General features: G+C 37.9%; 1 protein-coding gene across 1 annotated transcript in view; it reads right to left on the bottom strand.

Annotated features, from left to right (window-relative positions):
- The window catches only part of ROR2 (ROR family WNT receptor 2), a 121,121-nt gene that overhangs the window by 32,250 nt on the left and 66,022 nt on the right, over positions 1 to 22,849 (bottom strand). The window contains exon 2 of the mRNA XM_088129986.1: positions 7,783 to 7,860. Within this exon, the coding sequence (XP_087986112.1) occupies positions 7,783 to 7,860 (78 nt within the window). The remainder of the gene's footprint in view (positions 1 to 7,782; positions 7,861 to 22,849) is intronic.

Here is a 22,849-nt window from a genome sequence, read left to right as displayed (position 1 = left end):
CCATTCTCCATTTCCATATCTAAATGTATTTTGAATTTTCTTGAGCTTCAAAAGATCTGCCGTGTAGCATGGGAAAGGGGTGCCTTTTGTTTCCATCTGGGACATGTAGAACTAGTTATGCAGTTCTTAGAAAAAAGTTATTAAGTTGAATTAAATATTTGAATTGGCTTCATAAATCCTCTGACTAACAACATTCCTCTTCTTTACTAGTATAAAGTATATCTGACTATTCTTTATTACAGGTAGTCCTTGACTTATGACCACAATTGGGACCAGAACTTCTGTTCCTAAGTGATGCAGTCATTAAGTGAGTCACACCCGATTTTACAACCGTGGAGTCCTTGGGGTTCTCTGAGCTTGGTTGTTTTCTTGCAAACGTTTCATTACCCGGCTAGACGTTACCTAGCTGGGTAATGAAACGTTTGCAAGAAAACAACCAAGCTCAGAGAACCCCAAGGACTCCACAGTTCAACCCTAAGCTACACATATTCGCTTCTATTGATTTTACCACCTTTTTTGCCATGGTCATTAAGCAAATCGCTATGGTTGTTAAGTGAATCATGCAGTCGTTAAGTGAATCCAACCTCCCCCATTGACTTGGTTGTCAGAAGCCTCCTGGGAAGGTTGCAAATGGCGATCACATGACCCTGGGACACTGCAACTGTCGTAAATTCATGCTGGTTGCCAAGTGCCTGAATTTTGATCACGACTGTCGGGATGCTGCAATGGTTGTTAAGTGCAAGGACCAGTTGTAAGTCACTTTTTTCAGTGCCATCGTAACTTCAAATGTTAAACGAATGGCCATAAGACAAGGACTACCTGTATACAGGCTTATATAATCAATAATTAACTTGCCTGTATCAAGCCTTAGTTTTTTTTTTTCTTTCTCTGAAGTAGAATCCTGATTATGTGTCAGTATACTGCATATACCTCTGAGCTGGTGGGGTGCGGGCATCAATACATTGGTTTGTAAAGCAGTCTCTAGATGAGAGATCCTAGCTTGCACAAAGTAGCAGGGTGCAACTGGGCTTTCGTTGTACTTGTGGCATATTGGAGAAGCTGCCAAAACTCACCTGGTATGACTAGGTTGTTAACTTAATACATATTCATAGAGTTGGAGGTGATCATAGAGGTCATCTAGTCTAACCCTCTGTTCAGTGCAAGGCCCACCAGATAATTTTTGACAGATGGCCATTCATCCTCTGTTTGAAGATCTCTCTTATTTGAAGGATAACTCACCAGGTCATCTGGCGAATCTGCTCCACTGGCTGACAACCTGTATAGTCAGACAGCTCCTCCTGACATCTAGCTCGAACTTCCTTCCTTATGGTTTTAATCCACTGGTTGTGATCCTGTCCTCTGGGGCAATACAGAAGTCTACTCTCTCTTCTATGTGACAAATCATATCTTCCCTAAATCACATTTTCATATCTACCCTTAACCATATTTTCTTCCGTTAATCATATTTCACATCTGGATTCTTTAATTTAATTGCTCAGAGAGCTGGTTTTCAAATCCATCACTGTTAGTTGCTCCAATTTGTCACTGCAGTCTTTGAACTGTGCTACCTAGAACTGGACACAGTAGCCCAAATGGGGTCTGATCAGGGATTCTTAGAATAACTTCCAATGGAACAATTACTTCCTGTGATTTGTCAGAAGCATGGCTTCTCAGTAGCAGCACCTGCCTCTGGAGTGAGGCGCTCTCCAAGATTCGAACAGTGAGGTATTTTTATGAGCCCTAAAGATGTGCCTCTTTGCCTGGGCCTTTGGGAAGGACAACTGACACCCCTTTTCTTCCTTTTCCTTGTTCCCATCTGGGTTGGCTTTCTCTGCTGTCTCTGTTCTTTTGTTTTGTCTTGTTTTTGTGTTTTTGTATTGTTCCTTGTTCTTAAATGTTTTTAACAATTTGTAAACCACCCAGAGTCACTGGGATCCAGGCAGCATATTTATTTAATTTATACAGCTGCCCATCTCACTTCTGCGACTCTGCACAGCTTACAAAGTTGAACACATACCCCCAAAAATGCAAAACAACTTCCAAAATTATAACCGCAAAAGTCATTAAAACAAAAAAAGAAAACAATAAAAACTATGAAAACCATAAAAAACAGAATCTGTGGGAGAGCACCATTCATTTTCCTAACAGTACAACCACTTAGCAGGCTCTCCACCAACATCACTGGATCCCCAGGCCAGATGGCAAAGCCATGTCTCCAGACTCTCCTGAAGACCAACAAGGTCAGGCCAGTCTCACCTCAGGGAAGATGATGTTCCAAAGGGTGGACACTGTGGCAGAAAAGACTACCCTCCTGGGTTTGGTCAGATGACATTCCTTCATGGACAGGACTCACAACATGCCCTTTCTGACAGACCTGATGGGATGGGTAGGTATAATTGGGGAGAGGTGGTCTTTCAAATAACCTGGCCCCATGCCATGTAGAGTTTTATAGGTCATCACCAGCACTTTGAATTGAAGCTGAAAGCAAACCAGTAGCCAATGCAGCTCACAGATCAGAGATGTAACAACCACTGATCTCAGTGCACACATAACTGCCCATGCCTCCGCATTTTGCACCAGCTGAAGCCCTTTGCACCATTTTGCTCTTCAAGGCCAGCCCCATATAGAGTGCACTGCAGTAATTCATGCAGGAGGTGACCAAGGCATGAGTGACTGAGCATAGGGCCTCCCAGCCCAGGAAATGGGCATAACTGGCACACAACCCAAAGTTGTGCAAAACGACTCCTAGCCACAACTGCATATAAATTTAATCACCATCATCATCAGCCTTTTTAGCAGCAGCATCACACTTATGGCTCATGTTTAATTTGTGGCTGACAAGACACCCTGATCTCTTTAACATATAAAGTATGTTAACGTTAACATACTGTCAAGCCATGTGTACACCATCCTATACTAGTGCCATTCATTGTTCACTGTTCTTACCAGATGCATAACTTTGCACTTTTTCCTGTTAAACTCTGTCCTATTCCTTTCAGCTCATTGCTCAAACCTGTTTAGAACTTTATCAATTCATAGGAGTACAGTATCAGTTTGTTAATACTGCATGCTAGGAAGGTGTTTGGCAGAATTGTGATTGAAAGGGTACAAGAAGTGAAAATTAGCAAAAAAAATAGGGATGCACCATGCAGCTTCACAGGGGGCAGGGGTGTGCAGCCCAGATTTTTCACTTTAGGAGGTTACTGAGAAATGTATTAATGTGAGAAAAAGGTATGTCTGTTGACTTAAAGAAACTCTATGATGCAGGGAATAGGCTCGAATAATACAACATTCTGCATTAATGCGGAGATGAAGCTTCCTATGTGTGAATGTGATAAGAGTAGATGATAGAAGTAAAGCATGCCTGCAAACAATGTAATGCTCAGCAAAATGTTCAACACTGAGCAGAGAGTAAGACAAGGTTATGTGGTATTCCCTTGGTTGTTTGATAAATTTATCAATAAATGTACAAGGAATGCTTGTAGGCAAGTTAAAGATATAATAGTTGGGCACGTGAATGCATATGTATTACTGTATGAAAACAATACCATGTTGTTGTTGGAGAACAAGATGATTTGCAAAGAATGTTAGACCGTATGATGCAATGAGCATGGATCTGAAAATAAATGTATCAAAGTAGCTGTATTGGACAGGGAAAATGGAACAATTGCAAGTTATAAATAAACAGTAAAATCTAGGGTAAGTAGATGAATATGTGTCTTGGTAGTGTTTAAAGATGGGAAATTGGAGAAATTTTAAGATGTGAATGTCTATCTATGCTGGTAGAACTGTAGCAGGTAATGTAGTCTGATGCAAAGAATGAATTTGGTTTGTCAAAAAAGGTGAAAATGTCTGTGTGTAAGAGCATGCTTCTATCCACATTGTCACACAGAACTGGGTATGTCAGGAGAAACATCAAATAAGTTGAATGCAGTGGGAATCCAGTAAAGAAGTCTGTGAGGTAAAAGAAGAACAGAGGGGGTAAAGAATAAATAGGTGCTGAATTAATGTGAACTGAATATAAAACAGAGTTATATAGTACAAAAGACGTACACTGAGGTAATTAAGATATAGAAAGATTTAATGAGGATCAAATTGCAAAGCAAATATATGAAGAAAGAATAAATGGGTTGAGAGGAAGAAAAATGTGGCTGCATAGTGCTGAACGTCAAAAAGAGAAAAGTGAAAAGTTTAAAGAACATGCATGCATGAATCACTGTAAGGATTCATGGATGGGTAAGCAAAGATGGCGTGCAAAGATGAAAATACATTGATAGTATAGTGAATGGTGCTTGATTTAAATTTTTTTCTTGTATTTCCTTTTCTATTTCTTATCTCACATTTTTCTTATTCTACTATTTACATATTATTGCTTGCCCTGAAAGGGAATAATGTGACAAATACAGCATGTATATATGCTGAATAGGCACATGGCAACTGTTATGCCAACAGTTCACTTTATATCCAGCTGTATCCCAACAGTGGATAAAAAAAAAAAAAGAAGTTACATATGTTTTGAGTTATATAAGGTCCATGTCATACCTGCAGATGAAAAAGAAGAGAAGGCAAAATCTACTGACATTAACTATTCATCACATACTAATGTGTGATTTAAAAGATGAATTGTACAGTGCAGGCTTCCCCATTCTGGTCCTTTCAGAATGAATCAGGATTTCAGTTCCCAAAATTCCATCCAGAATTTTGGAACTTGCAATTCCAACATATTTGGAGGGCACCAAGATGAGAAAGGATGGTGCAGTGCTTGCTGAAATTCTAAACATCCTTATTATGATGTTCTGAACCCTACTTATCACATTAAATACTGAAGACAAGGGTGTGTCCTAATTACACAATGCCCATTAACTTTAAGCAGGCCTACATAAGTTGTAGCTTTCCATGCCAAATACAATCTGTCACCCAATTATGATAGCCTCTGAGAGAGATAAATTGCTTGTAACTTTTGTGGGATTGCCAAAAATTGCATAGCTAAGTAGACTGCATTCCACTTGATGGTTTCAAATTTTCCAAGTCTTACTATTCTAAATAGTAACTAAATGACACCAATTCATACTTTTTGACATACAGGTAGTCCTTGCTTAATGACTGCCCTGTTTAGAAGCTGTTCAAAGTTATGACATCATTGAAAAACTAATTTTATGACTGTTCCTCACACTTACGATTGTCACAGCATTCCATGGTTACATGATTGCTATTTACACGCTTCACAACCAGCTTCCGACAAGCAGAATCAATGGAGAAGCTGGCAGTAAAATTGGAAGTTACAGTCATGTCATGTGATGTCTCACTTAACAACTGTGGGTGATTCACTTAACAACCACAGCAAGAGTGATGTCATACATCTGGTACAGTCATGTGACATTTTGCTTAACAACTGAGTCATTTGGCAATGGAATTGTCAATCCCAATTGTGGACATTAAGCAAGGACTACCTGTACATTTTAGTTCTTTCATTCATCACCACCTTCACTTCTCTGCATGTATTAGTCAATTCCCCTAGACAAGATCAGACCACCTTCATTTAGTTGTATTATATCATTCCCCTTTCTATTTGGGTGTGTATGCCCATGTATATACACACTCAGACAGAACCGCACATAAAATTTAATTTCACAGTCTGCTGCATTTGGCTTCAGTTTTCTTCTTTTGTTGTTGTTCTTGTTACAAATTTGACATATTGTTCTTGTATTTACAGTTTGTTTACATATTTAATGACCTACCTAAAAGAAAGTAGACTATAAAACTCATGAAGGGGGTATAAATCACAGCAGGTACCCAAATGTGAATCTAATCTAACTCTCAGATTCAATACATGGAATACATTGAATTAACAGTTATGCATTGGAAGCAAACAAGTTTGCCAACAAAATACTGTATTCCCAAACAAGAGTTCTTTACCAGAATTTCTAAATAAATATTGAGGTACATGAATAATAACATAATAAATCATAAAATGATAAAATCAGTGCTTCAATATTTTAGATACATTACCCATTATCTGAAGTGTTCAGAAACTCAACAGGTCGATTTTAAACTGGGTCAGTGCATATTATGCTGTGAGAGGGCAAGCAGGCTGGCATATAGCCAAGCATAATTTCCATAGAACAACATTCCAAAGTGCAGTATCTGCTCAAAATAGCTTATAAAGAAAAGGCCTGAGTTATTTTAAAAAGAGGGTTTAGTTTTGAGATGCTAGAACAACTCCAATGCACATCAGTGATAGTGTAGGAACACAAAGTTCAAACTTTCAAACTCCAGATAATGGAAAATGAGCACATAGATACTACTGTAGATATTCTAGTATAATAATCTAAATTCACAGTGGAATGAACTGAACTCTATTTTAGTGTTATTTTATTCCTTCATGTGAAGTAACTGTAACACTAGTCAGAACATTTAAGTATAACTCACTGCCAAAAAACATAAATAGTTCCCAGAGTTTTTGATAGTGGCTGATTTGTAGAAAGACTGTCAACATATAGCGCATTTCTTGATTGGTGACATGGGAAAATTCCAGGGCCATATTTACACTGGAGTAACTGATCTGGGTGACCGAACAGAGTAAGAGATACTTTTCTTGAAAGACACAACACAAACTACACAAGCTGTAGTTTAACTAAAGCTGCTACCGTTCAGGAGACAGCCATGATAGATTATTGGTCAATTACAAACTACAGAAAACTCAGGAAAAGCAGCAAACACCAGAAGTCTTTTAGCAAGAAAAGTGCTACTTCCTGTTAATGGGGCCTCTTTATAAGATACCAGACTGGATGAAACAAACTAAGTTTGAAACATATTTAGAAGTAAAAGGCATACCTCATCACACCGTTCGTCCAAACTATAGCTAGAGCCAACATTATCCTAACAGATGAGTTATCTCGGATGCCATAAATCCATTCTCCCAGATAAAGAGTCTCCCTCTTTATCTATCTATCTATCTATCTATCTATCTATCTATCTATCTATCTATCTATCTATCTATCTATCTATCTATCAATCAATCAATCAATCATATATGGCCATCCAGCTCACAGATGTGACTCTGGGTGGCATACAATAAAACCAACAATTCAAACATTCTTCAAAAACCATTAAAAAAAGAACATTCCCCTCCATAAATTCACTGGGACCTAAAAACAAAAGAGGGGGAGTTTGCCTCCTTTCTTGCTGGCTTTGCCAAAAATCAAAAACCAAAAATCTCAGCCCCTGAAGTCCCCTGACATGCACCTCCTAGTGAAGGGGAGTACTTTGGTTTACTTTCTACAATACAGGTAACTGCTTCTCCCTTTCTGTATTATTTGGAAAGATGGGAAAGGCAAGAATATATAAAGAAAAAGAGAGCCTTAATCCTTCCCAGAGGAAGATGATGCATTTTGATTAACTGTATTTTGGAAAGGTAGGCCACAGAGAAACAAACCCCATTTAGGGCTTGGCCTAGGATGGGGTTTGAGCATTCATATTCAGTGACCAAATAGTAAGTCAAGCGGTATCTTGAAGGCTCCTGAAGACAACAGCTGCATTTGATATGCCATACTTTAATAAACAGCAATTTTCTGTTATAATAAATTGGTTATGCCATCAAGTTTCTGTTGACTGTTAGCGACCACATAAATAGATCTTCTCCAGGTGTATTATTTTTATAACAAATAGATCAAACAAACAAACAAACAAATAAATGTAATAGTAGATCATAAAAATAAAACATTCAAATGTTATACTTCGACAAAATTTACAGTACTAAAAAAATGAAATCATTGCTGATACCTTTGTGTGTTGGAACGGGTCTAACATGTCCATCCATTTGGCCTAAAGTATCATCAGGATCTGGCATCTCTACTTCACCTATGTAAACACAATGAAAACAATACAAGGCATTTAACATGAAACTGAGTTCAGATCAGAGATTGGATTTTCTGGAAAATTTGGATCCTGTGCTAATGATTATGATTTCAGTTAGCATATTTATTTCAAAATCTAATAATCTGCATAAGTATCTGGACATTATTTGGTGTAAAAAATATCTAGCCCATTTTATGAGGTTTGAACAGTACATTCAAAGTAACAAAAAACTTTTGTGGAAAAGAATTGTTTTTACTGGAATGTTGGAGGCAATAGAATAATATGCAACTGCAATGTACTTTTATAAATTCAGTTTTTAGAACTATTACTTAAACAGCAAACATCATGCAACTTTGAAACTGTAAAACTGTAAATTTTCTAGCCCACATCTCTGATACTCAGTCTATCTTCTTTTCTAAAAGCCACCTTTCTCCCCAGCATAACTTTGCATTTGCTCCCATTTTCTGCATTTAACTTTTAATATTGCCGTTGCAGTAAAATTTCTTGAATCATCTCAAGTCAGCCATTTGAAACCAATTATTGGCACAACCAGTGATATTTATGAATTCTTTGTTCCCCCCAAAATATTAGTTAAGTTCAGGACTAAACCAATTAAACTAATCTAATCAAACTCCAACCCGTTATCCCTCTAATAAGCATTCCAAACCTTAGTTTGGTAAGGATTGTGTTCAGTCCAAAACTATGGTAATTTTAGTTTATAGAAACACCCAATTCTATAATGATTTTCCCTCTTGTGAATTTTTTCTTTTAATAAAAAAAGGAATATAAAAAGCTTCTGAAAGAGAAAAAGCAAAACTACTCATTAGTGAAATGGGCAAGGCTCCAACCAGCAGTAATAAATAAGGATGATCGTCTGTTCCAGCATCTTATTTCTCATTCTTCAGATAAACCCAGATTAATCTCTTCGGAATCCTTGACCAAATATTTGGGCAACTTATTCAGTGCTCCTTTTGGTGATGATTCTCCCCCCACCTGTACCCCCTTTATCTGATCCACATCCTGACTGGCCCCTGGTTTCACAACTAGAAATCCAAAAACGAATTTCTCAGTTGAAAAGTAGCAAAGGCCCAAGTAAAGATATTAATTAATTAATTGAACTTATATGGCCACTTATCTCATATAATGATTTTATGCAGCTCACAATCTAGATTTTGCCAGAATTGCTGAAAATAAATCTTGATTGGTGGGTCCCTGTGTTAGTCCCCCTATTTACTGCCATTAAATCTTTATCATTCCTGAAAGAGTAGCTTGATTCTATCCCTTTCCCATTATACAGGTGCAGCCAAAAGTATTGGCACCCCTCCACTTTTTCCCAAAGAATCCCAATTTGCCATGAAGTAAATTGAAACTGACACAAGTAAATTGCATCCTCCATTATTCCATAGTCCAGAGAGGAGACACTTTGCTTTTGATTTATGACTTAACATATTCTTGTAAATATGAACTGTGGAGGGATGCCACAATCCATCTTAAGTACCTTTGGCCCCAGACCTACAACGCAGCCTTCTCATGCATCAGCAGGATCACAGTACGAAACGCCAAAGCAAGCAGGAGCAGAAGCTCTTTACCTCTTCACTGAAATAGCTATTATGAACATATCTACACATAATTTAGCAGACCAAAAAGCAGCACACAGTTGTTGATTTTATAAGAACTCCATGCAAGACAACCACCTGGATACAATGCAGGCATATTTCAGGTATGAAGCTATCGTTTCATGTTGTTTTGATCATCTTCTCATCTGTCCACTGTGAGGAAGAGGCCAGACTCCTGGCCTCCAAGGCTCTGTGGAACAGATATGCTGTTGAGGGCCAAGATCTCACAGTACAATATCTACAATGTTGGATTCTAGTGCTGCCTTAAAAGTCAAATTGTTGGATAACTCTTCCCCCCCCCCCAATGACTTTGGCATCATTTCCAAGATGCTCAATGTGAAGTGGAACAGGATCTCACCAGCCAGCAGGTGATCCTCAGGCCCCTGAAGGTTGGTCACTTCAATTTAACATCAACCACAATCATGTACCTGATACAGGAATGAGGCCAGGTGATGGTTGGCTTTACCAGTACCCCAGAGCAAGGATGGATTATGGTTCAACAACATAGCAAAAAGTTTTTGCCACACTTTGCTGTCACCTTGGATTACTGTAAATCACACAGCACAATAGTTTCAGGAATGAAATACTATCTTATGGTAGAGCTGGTGAATGTACTGTGTGAAAAGAATGGTAGGGAAATGACACACAAAAATCTGCAAAAACGATGTGGTCCCTTCAAAGGCTCAACAGCAGAAACAAAATTGCAAGTTTGAAATCTGGTCCCGTCCTTGGCTGAATGACACACAGTTGACCAGCATGAACTAAGCATCCACTTCCTAATCTAGATAGCTGAGATAAACCCTAACCCAAACAAATGATTCTGAGTGGTCCCAGCAGCTGAGCAACTTATTGTGTGCAGGCTGGACCTTTTCTGTCTCACTCAGTTTTATGTTTTCTCTAGCTCTGCTTAAAATTAAATTTTTAAAAATTGTTTCCTAACAGGCCAACATCCTATTCATTACTGTCCAGCAATGTCCCATTGACCAATTAACTTTCCTGATGTTTGTAATATGGTTATGAATTGCTATGCTTGTTTTTATATTCAGAAGCCTTTATTCTCCCAGTGGAGCAATCATGTTTAAATGTTGGCCCTGTGTACTCAGAACCACCATATTTCCAAAGCCAGGCACTAGGAAGGCCTATTTCTCCTCAATCTGTAAGTATAATAGGCTCCTGTCTCTCAGCCAATTGGGACTCACTTGCTATGGGCTGATGATGTAGGGAGTCCAAGGTTGCAGTCAGCGTGCTGACTACTCTAGTCCTTTTGACTCACTCACCAGTTGAGCAAGGTACAGGCAGTCCTCACTTACTGACCACAATAAGGACCAGCAACTCCATTGCTAAGCAGCAGGGTCATTAAGCAGGACATCATGTGACCGCACTGACTTACGACATCAATTCTGTCAGTTCCAGTTGCTAAACAAATCACCACGGGTTAAGTGTGACATCATGTGACCGTGACTTGCTACTTCCTGCTGGCTTCCCCATTGACTTTCCTTGTTGGAAGCTGGCTGTGAAGTCATAAACGGTGATCACATGACTGCAGGATGCTGTGACTGTCATAAATTTGCACTGGTTGCCAAGCACTCAAATTGTGATCACCGCAGGGACACTGCAACAGCCGCAATTTCAAGGATAGGTCATAAGTCTCTACTTTCAGCACCGTCATAAGTTTGAATGGTTGCTGAATGAGTGGTTAGTAAGCAAAGACTACCTGTATAAGCACTGAGCTCTCCCCTCTCTCTTACTAAAAGATCATTTTGGAAAACAAAAACAAAAGCACAACAGAAAAAAATAAAAATGGTATGTGTATGTGCATACAAGCACACACCCTCAGCATCCCAAAAGTACTTAACTTTTTATGTTATGGGAATTGTTTAGTTGGTATGGGAGTACAAAGAGTTGCTAGTTCCATCTGCATCCATCCAAACTTTACTGTCTAAATCTTAAAGTTGTTTGTCTTGATCTTCCTTTCTGCACATTGGCATTGGGGGAAAAAAAAATACTGATCCGAAATACTGATCCGAAAGATTGTGTTTAATGTATGTATGAACACACTCAATTCTGTCTTCCAATAGTTGCTGTAGATTCAAAACACAATGTGTGTTGATATGCAAATCTCTTACTTAACTTTCAAAACGTTGTTTTGTACCAGCAGTTTATTTTTTAGAATTCTTAGTAAACCCTTTAGCCAAAAATGGGGGGGGGACAGCTTAAACAGCGGTTTACAAGTTCAGTGATTGGATAGTACCCATGTTCATGTTTATACTTTAAAAGACATGATACACAAAGACACGTGACAATAGGAAAGAAGAAGCGGAAAAGTTACACAGTTGGCAAGTTTTGTTTCAAAATCTTGCAAGTTATATTTTTCTACATTCTGAGTCAAATTGCCTTGTACAAAGAGTACATGCCTGTCTGAAAAGTTCAGGATGACCAACTCTAATAGGTAGTAGAAGATACACAATGCTTCTAGCAGGATGGAACAAGGTGTTCTGTACCCTATATTAGCATCACATCATTCCTTCATTTATTTAGATACACAGCTATTATTTGTATTAATGTTAATGAGTTGTTATGTAAATGTAATACAACTGGCTAAAAGTGATTAAAATGTTTCAAAAGAGGACTATGGTTAGAAAATTAGCTCCATCAGTTGAAACTCACTAGTTCCATCAACCATTAGGTGCTCTCTGTCCTACAAGTCCCAATGGACATTAGCATCCACTGTTTAGGGGGAAAAGATATTGAACTATATTCAGGGATGGGGGGAGAGGTATTTTCGGCTTACTGCTTCTAAAATGTTTTTATAAAATAATTCTGGATTGGAGCTTCCTTCTATATGTCATCATCAAGATCTCAAAATGTTATTTGGCTTTTACTTTTTACATAAAAAAGAAAGCTCCAAAAACAGTTATGTCATGAAATCAACATCTGGGTATAAAAAAAATATATACATACTAATTGGAAGTTTGATGATACTTTTAGCCCTACCTTTAAAAGAAAAGGGGAAAAGATTGAATTCCCATTCCCAAGTGAGCACTAAATTAGGCTAAGAGTTGCTGTGCACTACAGACTGGAACCGTGTAAGAAACCCTGGCCAGTGGTCTTGAACTGTGCCAAATTCATTGCCTGGGGTACACAATTTATTTAAAGTATGATATGGAACTGAAGAAGTTTAATATTCCCAAAGCTTTAAATTCAGCTTTACATACATCCAGCTGTATCAAAACTCTTAAATGTAACTTGCAGTCAGTAAATTAAAACAAACAAGGTCATAAATATGTTTGCTGCTTAGAGAAAAAATACAACTTATAACTGGTATTTTCAGATGCTTTAGATGGCAAGTAAAATCCTAAACACAAATAAACAACAGAGGATTACACAAAAGGGCCAAATTTGTTTTTTGTGGATCTCTTTCTCCCTCTCACCCCACATTTCTAACTCCCTCAAATCAAGATGGAAAGAGATGCAAGCTTTTACATACTTAAGTAAAAATTGTTTAATAATATCTTTGTCCAATTCTTCCTTGTGTTCAGTTCATTTATTTCTGGCAAAAAGTAGCTGTATTCATACGTGACTCATCAATGGATAACTGTAAGTCATAGGTAGTACCAACAGCAAAACTATGTATGAATAAAATATTCATAACAATATTTATGAATAAACAATGTTAAATTTGAAATATCTTCTTCATATCTTGTAAATTATAGATCCAATAAAAGTATGCTTTTCAAACTTTTTTGATGTAAATTTACTTTTGATTCAGTTAATCAGTCAGCAGTTTTTATTCTGCTTACCACAGATCAAGACTTAACCTATCTATGCAAAATCACCAATAAATAGTCTTATTCAAGAAAGAAGCATTTCCTTTTATATCAGCAGTGCAACAAGTGAATGTCCTTAAAGCGCTTCAACTATTATCGATATGATCATTCCCTCCCCTCACATTCTGACTGGTCAGTTCTCATTCCATAAGGTTTTATAAGAGGTTTTCTGTGTCTCTTTGCTGTCATGTGGTGGTTATCAGGATTCCTGCAGCCCAGATACGGTAACCATATTCCAACTCTAATTTTAATCTGTCATCTCATTTACAATACCTATTTTAATAGGTACCTATTACAGAGCACCAGGAAAACTGCATGCAAGTACCACTGCTACATACAGATTGAACACAGGCCAATGTCTTGCCAAGAACCAACATAACAAGAAAGAATCACCATGGGCAACATAACCATGGAATTCTGCACATTCTGTATTTAGCCAAAATGCTGCCTGTTAAAATTCTTTAGTCATGAAAAGGAACAGCTATGATGCCAAAACAATTTGAACATTTGTATTATTCTATAAAAAGGAAAAAAATATATAAAATATCCCTTTTCTAGAAGGGGAAAATAATAGGACAGTAGCCTTCCCAGACTGTATGCCTTCCAGTTGTCCAATTATTCTCATTACCTCTCCAACAATGCAATGATTCACTCATTACTTTCTGTACAAGCAAATTGGAACACAACCAGACGTTGAAGAACTCTGTATATCTCACATACTTCATTGTATGTGTGATATACAAGCTACCTTATTAGTAACTGAAATCTAGCCTTAAATAATTACAAATGGCACAAACTGACTAGCATACTTGTTAATATGATGCCAAACTATTAAATATTATATAAATTGACTGGTATGCTATCATGAAAGAGTATATTCACAGCATTCAGCTGCACAAATGACTACAGCTACTATAGAACTTGGTATCCAGATGTCAATAAATCTCTTTGAAAACTGGTACAAAAAAGATTCCTCAAACCAAAAGGGTCGATACATTAAGCCATCAAAGTACCCCAAACACAATTGACTGATAATTTCTTTTTCAGAGCTTTATCTGAAAGATAGCACTGTGGGATAAGATCATTCTCTCCCTTCATTGGCTGATTTATACAATGGTCATAAAATCTACACACAGACAGGTATGCTAAGTGAACTCTTGACCTAAGCAACTGAAAAGAGTGTATGGCCAAATTCGACAAGGCTGTTATGTTTTAGCACTACAATCTTCATTGCTGGAGTTAGTTTAAACAAAACATACCTTATTTGCTTAAATGGATCTTCTAACATGTGAAGAAGCTAAAGTGGCTGTGTGAGCCAACATGCTTCTCTCTACTTTGTTGTGTGGAAGCAAGAGTTGGGTATGTTCAGGAAAAATATAAAAGAACATTGAATGCAGTGGGAATGGAGAAAAGAAGTGTTTGAAAATAAAACAAAAAGAGATGAGGGCAAGAATGAAAGGGTGCTGAATTAATGTGGATTGAATATATAAGTCAGTGATTAGTACAAAGGAGTACATAGTCATACAGAGAGAACGTAGACTGGATTGCAAAACAAATATATGAAGAAAGGAAGAACAGATCAAGAGCAGGACTGAGAAATGTTTCGTTGCATGGGGTTAATGAGATTATCAAAAAGAGAAAGGTGAGAAGTTTAAAGAACTAAAGGCAATGTAGGAAATGGTGTGTAGATGTTGAAGCGAGATGATTTACAAGGATAGAAAGGTTTGGGAGGTTTAGTGAATGATGTTGGTGTAGACTAATTTAGCTATATTTCTTTATCTTATCTCATGTCTTTGATTAATTTCCCTTATTAATTTGCATTCCTTTTCTGTCCTTTTGCATAATGTTGCTAATCTTGCAAGTAACAGCATGATGGGTATGTATGTATGAAAATCACAACAGTTGGAGCCAAATGATTCAGACCTGGCTAACAAGGTGACTTATGCAGGAATTTTGAACTTGGAAAATGGAACCTTTTGTAGCAAATGGACCAATCACTCACATTTCAGGCTTTTGAGGGCATAATTGGTTATCAGAGCTACAGAAAATAGCCCCAACATTTGTGCGTGCAGCACAACTGCCTGCAGGGAGAAGAGGACTGTTACCTGTATAACATGGCATATAAAGAATTTAAAGTGACCTGTAATGCAAGATTCCAGGCTATGCAGAAATCTTCAGGTGCTCCTTTTGATGGAAATACATTTGCTGTATTGGCTGTCTGATAAAATCACATTCACTTACTGAACTTAATTTTAAGTAAAACACAGAACAAGCCTTTTGACAAAAAGGTATTTGGTTAACAAATGCAATTCATTACTAAGTATTGCAGCCTCGCTAACAGAAGTTGAATTTATTGTTAAATTATCTCTATTAAAATAACAACTTTTAGAAATTGTTAGAAACAGCCCTTCAAAGGCAACATGGGGAAGCCACTGAAGCAGCCACACTGAGCCTTTGAGGGGACAGGGCACTTCAGGACTTCGCACGGAAGATAGTGCTTTATTCAATGTGCAAAACGCCCCTGCACACGCCGCTCCACATCCTAACTGAACTGTGCCTGCTATGCTTCTATGAAGTCCTGCCACACAATTTAACTTACCACAGGGGCCACAAAGAGCACACAAAGAGTGGGGTGCAGTGGTTAAGATGTGGAGTCCTTGGTGCTCTGTGAGCTTGGTTGCTTGCTTACAGAATTTCATTATCCAAGGAGGTAACATCACCAGTGCAACCAACCAAACAACCAGCGCAAACCAACCAATCAGTGCAAACAACCAAACTCAGAGAGCACCAAGGACTCCATAGTTCAACCCTGAGCTACATATATTCTCTTTTATTGGAGTGGTTAAGATGTTGGATAGGACTGAGAAGACCCAGATTCAAGTCCTCTCTTAGCTACAGAAGCTCACTGGGTAAGTTTACAAGTTGCAAGTCATACACTCTCAGTTCAGTTGCTGTTACAGGGGAAAAACAGAGAAGAGAGGGTTCTGTATGCTATCTTAAGCTGCTGGAGGAATATGGGATATAAATCTAATAAATACTAAAGGAATATCCAGGCCACCCTATCAATAATAAGATATTACTTCTGCTAAAACCTTGTAAGAGGAGCTTAGATATACTCCAACCATGGGACTCAATATGCACAGAAGTAAGCGTCATGATGGAAATTATAATACAAACCAAGCCACAGCCGCAGCTACTAAACCCCATGCTATTCAGAGTGCTGAACCAATTAGCTTCTTGGAAGGCTTGGCACAACGTTTCTCATTCTTCTGAGCACGTGTGTGCATCCACAGAAGATACATTCCCTGACTGCTGGTAAACTAAAGACTCAAAAGATGAGAACTCAAGTGGTTTGCAGAGCCCTAATATTCTGGCCTCTTCCAAAGAAAATCAGGGCTTGTTGAAATGATCTGAACAAAATGAGCTCTTCCCACAGTTTTGATCTCTTTTGACAAAGTGTTACAACTGATTTGGAGGAAGATGTTTAACAACTACTCTTCTGGACTTCTCCAAAACAGTTTTCTCTAACTGGAAAATAGCAGGTACTAGAAGGGTAAATGAATTATTTCTTACTGTCCTGCTGATTACAACCAAGTTTTCTTTCTTTCTTTTTTTTTAATAAATGATGGGGAAAGGGGATACATTGTTTATTTTTCCATAGAACACATCTCACTACTTTAAACAGAAATGATAATCTGGTAACAGTATAACACTGAGTCATTTCCAGGACAAAATTCTTGCAGTTTCAAGCCCTTATTTACTTTAGAAGTATTAAATACACTGTCTAGATAACAATTACACACATCTATTTGTAGACTCCACATCTGTTGTTAATCTTTTGTTTAGGAAAAAGATAGTTAAAATATGGAAGCTAATGAATGAGGATCAGCATTAAACTACACAGTGAAACACATACTTTCTTGACAACAGATGGTAAATGTCAGTAAAGCATTATACCAAATAAAAATGCTTCCTGAAAATGAGGAGACATTCCAAAACTATTTCACTGCCTGAGCTGTAAATATCACTGCCTAAATACATCCAATAATAGTACTGAACACACCTGCAAACTCAAGGTACACGCAGCAACACAATAATTATCCATGACATTATTGTGTGATTGATTATTTCACTGCTTCTGGCTGTGAAAGCAACACAACAAGCACACACATAAATCCAGTCTTTCAAAAAAGACTGAAAATAATCTTATTTATGGGCCTGACACTGCATAAATCAGGCAAGCAAATGGTTTTTAAAAAGGATTCCCTTCTCTTTTTAAGAAAGTAGAAATTAATAAAATCTAAGTAGCGTTTATGATTCCAAAGTGAAATGTTCACGGTTTTGCCCAGAAAGAATCAAATGAAGAACTTTTCCATGAAAGAAAAATTTCCACCTATTCAACTTTTTAAAATGTTTCTAAATGCCTTAACATGAACAAAATGCTAAAATATGTATTCATAGAGTATAATTTCTATGATGGCATATAAGTAGCAATGCTTAACCAAGCATACAGTATAATAAATACATGGCTGCTAATATATTACCGAGATCGCAAAGCCTTAACTTTTAATAAACTGCAGCTGATTTCTAGGAAAACAAGACTCAGCAAGAATAAATGAAAGCCATTTTTAAAAATGTTAATTTACTGAAAGCAGAGATGAAGAATAATTTCTGTCACCCTGTACAATACATTTTGATTAGAACTAAAAAATAGGGAAAGCTGATGTATTTACCAGGCAAACAATTTTGTTAATATAACATCTGAGAAATTGTAGAAACACTGTTGAACTGTATCCTTTTCTACAGAGCTTTGATAAAAATATTTCATCATTAAAATTACAGATTTTAGAAATTAAAATACAGAACTGGTTTTAGCTTGCAAACTGGTACAGTGTTTTCTTTCCCAAAATAAGGAAAAATTGAGCTTTTGTATACTTTCATTTTTTCTACAGAGTTAAGAACAATACACCATTCATTTTATACATATGCTATTTATCTATTTCTAATGCATTTCCATCCTGCCTTTCCATGACAATATTCAAAGCAATGTTAAAAGGAAAAAAGAAAAATGGGAGATTAAATAATCAAATAGAGATTAATTAAAATTTCCTATAAAAGCAGCAAGAGCCTTTATTTGATCTTTTTAAGATCAATACTGTATAGAAAAGAAAAATCCCCACTTAAATTATCTTCCACAAATTATAAACCCAGCTATTACTATCTTCTATAACCTTGACTCACTCCATACATGGAAATTTCAGCTTTCAGAAGTCTCAGCAGTTCTGTATTGGGTTGATTGGCAATTCTGAGACTGAAATCCCCATGTCTGGAAGACACCCACTTTAAGAAAGGCTGAGCTATGGAGGAGAGGTTATCTTTGAGGTATTATGATCTGCATAAGGATGATAGTACAAAGAGCCAGAGAAGGATCTCAGAACTGTACGTACATGTATGTATGGAATGAGGGAAAGCACTTATGTTTGCCTTATTTTGTCATTAATTATATAAAAAAAAAAACTCAACAGGTAGCAGTATTTCATCAGTCTTGCCCAGGTTCAGAAGCTAGGTAGGACTGGGCCTAGTTGGCATTTAGGAGACCTGCAGGAATTACCAGGGCAGTAGGTTAAACTGGGAAGTTGAGACAATATTCCAGAAGAAGGAGTAGCAAACAACTTCTCTACTGCTGCCAAGAAAACTACATGGACATGTCCTTGAAGTCATCAAGAAAGGGGGTGGGGGTAATGATGAAAGCAGCTCCTGCACTGTGATATAAGCTCTACTCCTTTTGTACATGTGTAGTGACATTGCATGAACATAAGAAAGGGGCAGAGCTTGCATTATGTCATCATGATGCTGCTTTCTATTTGTTGACCTAAGCTTCAATACTGCATAATTTTAGGTGCACTGCAGCCCAGTGATAAAATATGTATGCTGTATGCAGACATTCGCACATTAAATCCCCAGCATTTATAGACATCCTAGAGAAAACTCTGGAAATTGCAGGTTCTCCATATGTGGACATTTTTAAGAAGAGACTGGACAGCCATCTTTCATGGACAGTTTAATTGGTTTTCCTGCAAACTGCAAAGGGCCAGACTAGATGATCCTTGTGGTACCTTTCAACTCTACAATTCTATGATTCTAGCATGAAATGCTGTAAAACATTGCTAGACAACATTGGGAAATGGTTGCACAGCACGATACTGCACAGCAAAATATTGCTGGCCTTTTTGACCAACATTGTGTACTCCAGTAGTAGAACTGCAGCTGTAGAGTCCATCAACCTGCTGCAATGTCTGGGTATCATTTCCATTTCCGTGTGTGTGTGTGTGTGTGTGTGTGAGAGAGAGAGAGAGAGAGAGAGAGAGAGAGACAGGCAGACAGGCAGACCGACCGACCGACCGACCGACCGACCGACCGACCATTTGGGTCTGGATGGAGAGGAACAGATTTAGACAGAGCCTCAGCAAGATCAAGTCTCTCTGAGTTTGGAAGCCAACTAATTCCAGTAAAACTCCATCTTTGCACCTGGATGAGGTTGCACTCCTGTGCTAATCAGATCTACAGTCTGGGGATCTTCTTGGACCCACAGCTCCTGCTAGAACACCAGGTGAAGGCCATGGCTAGGAAAGCCTTTGCACAACTCCATCTAGTGTGCCAACTGCAGACATTCCTGGACTTGGATGCTCTGTTAATGGTTCCTTGTGCCTTTGTCACCTTATGGTTGGAATGCAACTTGTTATACCTGGGGCTGCCTTGGAACACCATTCAGAAGTTACAGATGATCAGGAATGTAGCAGAGTAGTAACAGCCTCCTTTAATTTGCCCTTGCTTCATTTCTACTTCAGGAGTGGCATGTCTCTACTTCGGGGTGCAATTCAAGCTCAGGAACTAGAGTATCTTCTACAAGTGGAATCTGCTATATGGTGAGATCTAGAAATAAATTTCATCACATGACCGCAGGGATGCTGCAACAATCGTAAGTGCGAGGACTGGTCGTGAGTCCATTTCTTTAGCAACATCGTAACTTTGAAGAGTCGCTGAATGAATGGACATAACCAGAGGACTACCTGTATTTATGGAAGTATTGCAAGCTGCTCAAAGTTGACTTGAATGGAGCATCATAGAAGCCCAAACAAGAAAGCAAGAATCCATCCAGATTTTTGTGACCTAGATCTGATAGGCCTAAATTTATAGTAGCCAAGAACAGATTTCCTTTTAACACTCTCACAGTGTAATCATTTTTCCTAAGTTTCAAAAGGAAAAACAGAGGTAGTTCTGAAAAAGAAAGAAGCCTAAAGCTACATCGAAATCAAGGACTGCATTTTATGGATCTTTCATCTTTGGTTATTTTTGGAACTCACTTCAAAAAAAATTATCTCCTTCATTGTCAGAATTTATTCCAATAAAGAACTCACTATTGATTTGCTGGTAGGATTGTAAAAAGGGTCAATGAGGCAGGAAAGAATGAACATGCTCTGGGAAACCTCAAAGTTTGCTGAAATCTATAGTGTGTGATCTTTTGCCCCTTATTTTTAAAAAAGGCAAAAACTATTTTTAAAAAATTAATACTGAAAAGAAAAAAACATAATGGAATGGTGTTTGGCACGGAATCCTCTATTACTAAATAGTTGGCCGCAATTCTGTAATTCAGCACTCCTAGGAAAGGGAATGAATACACTATAACATTTAGAACATTAAGAATTCAGAACTTTAAGGGACTATCAGTTTGGAAGTGAAATGGACTAATTTCAGTATAAGGCAAAGGCATCTACATATTAATAGAACTCCCCTAATTTGCAACTTAAAAATAAATACACATTCTCTTGGCCAGATCAGCAGTTCCCAGCTTTATAGAATATTGGTAGTAATTAGCAGGGATGGAGAATGTGCAGCCTTCACATTGGGGAAAATGTTGGACTTCTGCTCCCATCATCTATGTCTATAGGCCATGTCAGTTGGGAAACTCAGACATTAACAAGAAATCAGCTGGCAATCTCAACAACATCAACAAGAATCTGACTTAGATGCAATACAAACTTGCAAAATTTTGTCCAAGCAACATTTTAACCTTTCAGTTGCCATCAAGAATTTCAGAAGTACAGTGGTACCTCGGGATACCAACACCTCTACTAACGAACTTTTCGGGTTACGACCAGCTCCGGCCCCAAAAATTTACCTCGATGTGCGAACTCCACCTCGGGGTACGGTCATTTTTCCGCCCTGACACGTGGTCCGCAGCCATTTTTCCGCCCCTGGCACGTGGTCTGCGGCCGTTCTCCCGCCGCGCGGTGCCCGGCCGTTCTCCCGCCCCTGACGCATGGTCCGCGGACACCAGAACGGATGAACGGTAATTATATTGAACCTTATGGGAAAATTTGCTTCGGGGTGCGACCAAATTCAGAGGGTGGAACAGATTAACCAGATTTACATTGAACCCTATGGGGAAATTTGTGTCGGGTTACAACCAACTCGGGATACGCCCAGAGTCATGGAACGCATTAAGTTCGTATCCCGAGGTACCACTGTACACAGTATGTGATCTCAAAGTCTGGCATTTTCTTGTTACTTAGTATCCAGATGATTTGAGTAAACAGTGAACTGTTACATCTGCTAGTAAATATGCTACTAATTCTGTTTATGTATAAGCAAGCACAGAAAATCACACTTGTTACTGGAACTAAAGGTGTTTAATAACCCAAGAGTTTGCACTTGATTTAACACTTTTAACAGAGTCTGCTTCAAACTGGGCCAAATCTGAGGCTGCCCACTTTGAAATAATGCTGGATCTAAGATGGGTTTTGTGCCTTTTAGATGAGAAAAGTTACAGGATTAACTATTTCTTTATCAACAGAAGACTGAGGAATAACAGTAAAATAAGTATAGGATTTTCAGAAGCAGACTTCTTTAAATCATGCTCTTAAAAATCTGTGACTTCATTGTTTGGGGAGAATAGGAATGTGCCATTTGAAGTGTCATGTCCACACTGCCACATTCCTGGGAAGAATTCTGAAAGCTGAACCTACTTAGAAAGCATATCCGTCAGTCATTTGACTATACTACCTTTTGCAGGTACAATAAGTCATTTTTGCAGTTTTATAAAACACATATGTATCTTTCCAATCTAGTTTCAGTCACTTCATAAGGATTCTACTCTACCAGTTACAGCCATATACCCAGCCCAAAACAGCTCACTTCAACTTGTTATGTGGATAAATTTGACACATGCACCTACAAATCACAACCATAAGGTGTAATTATTTCAAATTATTTAAATGGAAATTCTTCCAATGTTCCATGATAATGTCTTCAAGGTAACGGGCAGATTTAACTTTTAATGTTTCCTGCAAAGTTTTTTAAAACTCGTAGAATCCTAATATTAAGAACCAGGTGCATATCTAGAATTGGAGTTAAAGCTTATAATACTGAAAACCTCAATTTATTCTATAGGGTACTAGCATAAGAACCAGGTGCATATCTAGAATTGGAGTTAAAGCTTATAATACTGAAAACCTCAATTTATTCTATAGGGTACTAGCATTCACTAAT

The sequence above is a fragment of the Python bivittatus genome, unplaced genomic scaffold (genome assembly GCF_059951505.1).
Source record: "Python bivittatus isolate LINGU-HERP-01145 unplaced genomic scaffold, Pbiv_v1 ctg000850_np1212, whole genome shotgun sequence".
In the NCBI taxonomy this organism is placed as follows: Eukaryota; Metazoa; Chordata; class Lepidosauria; order Squamata; family Pythonidae; genus Python; species Python bivittatus.
This window is presented reverse-complemented; position numbering and strand designations above follow the sequence as displayed.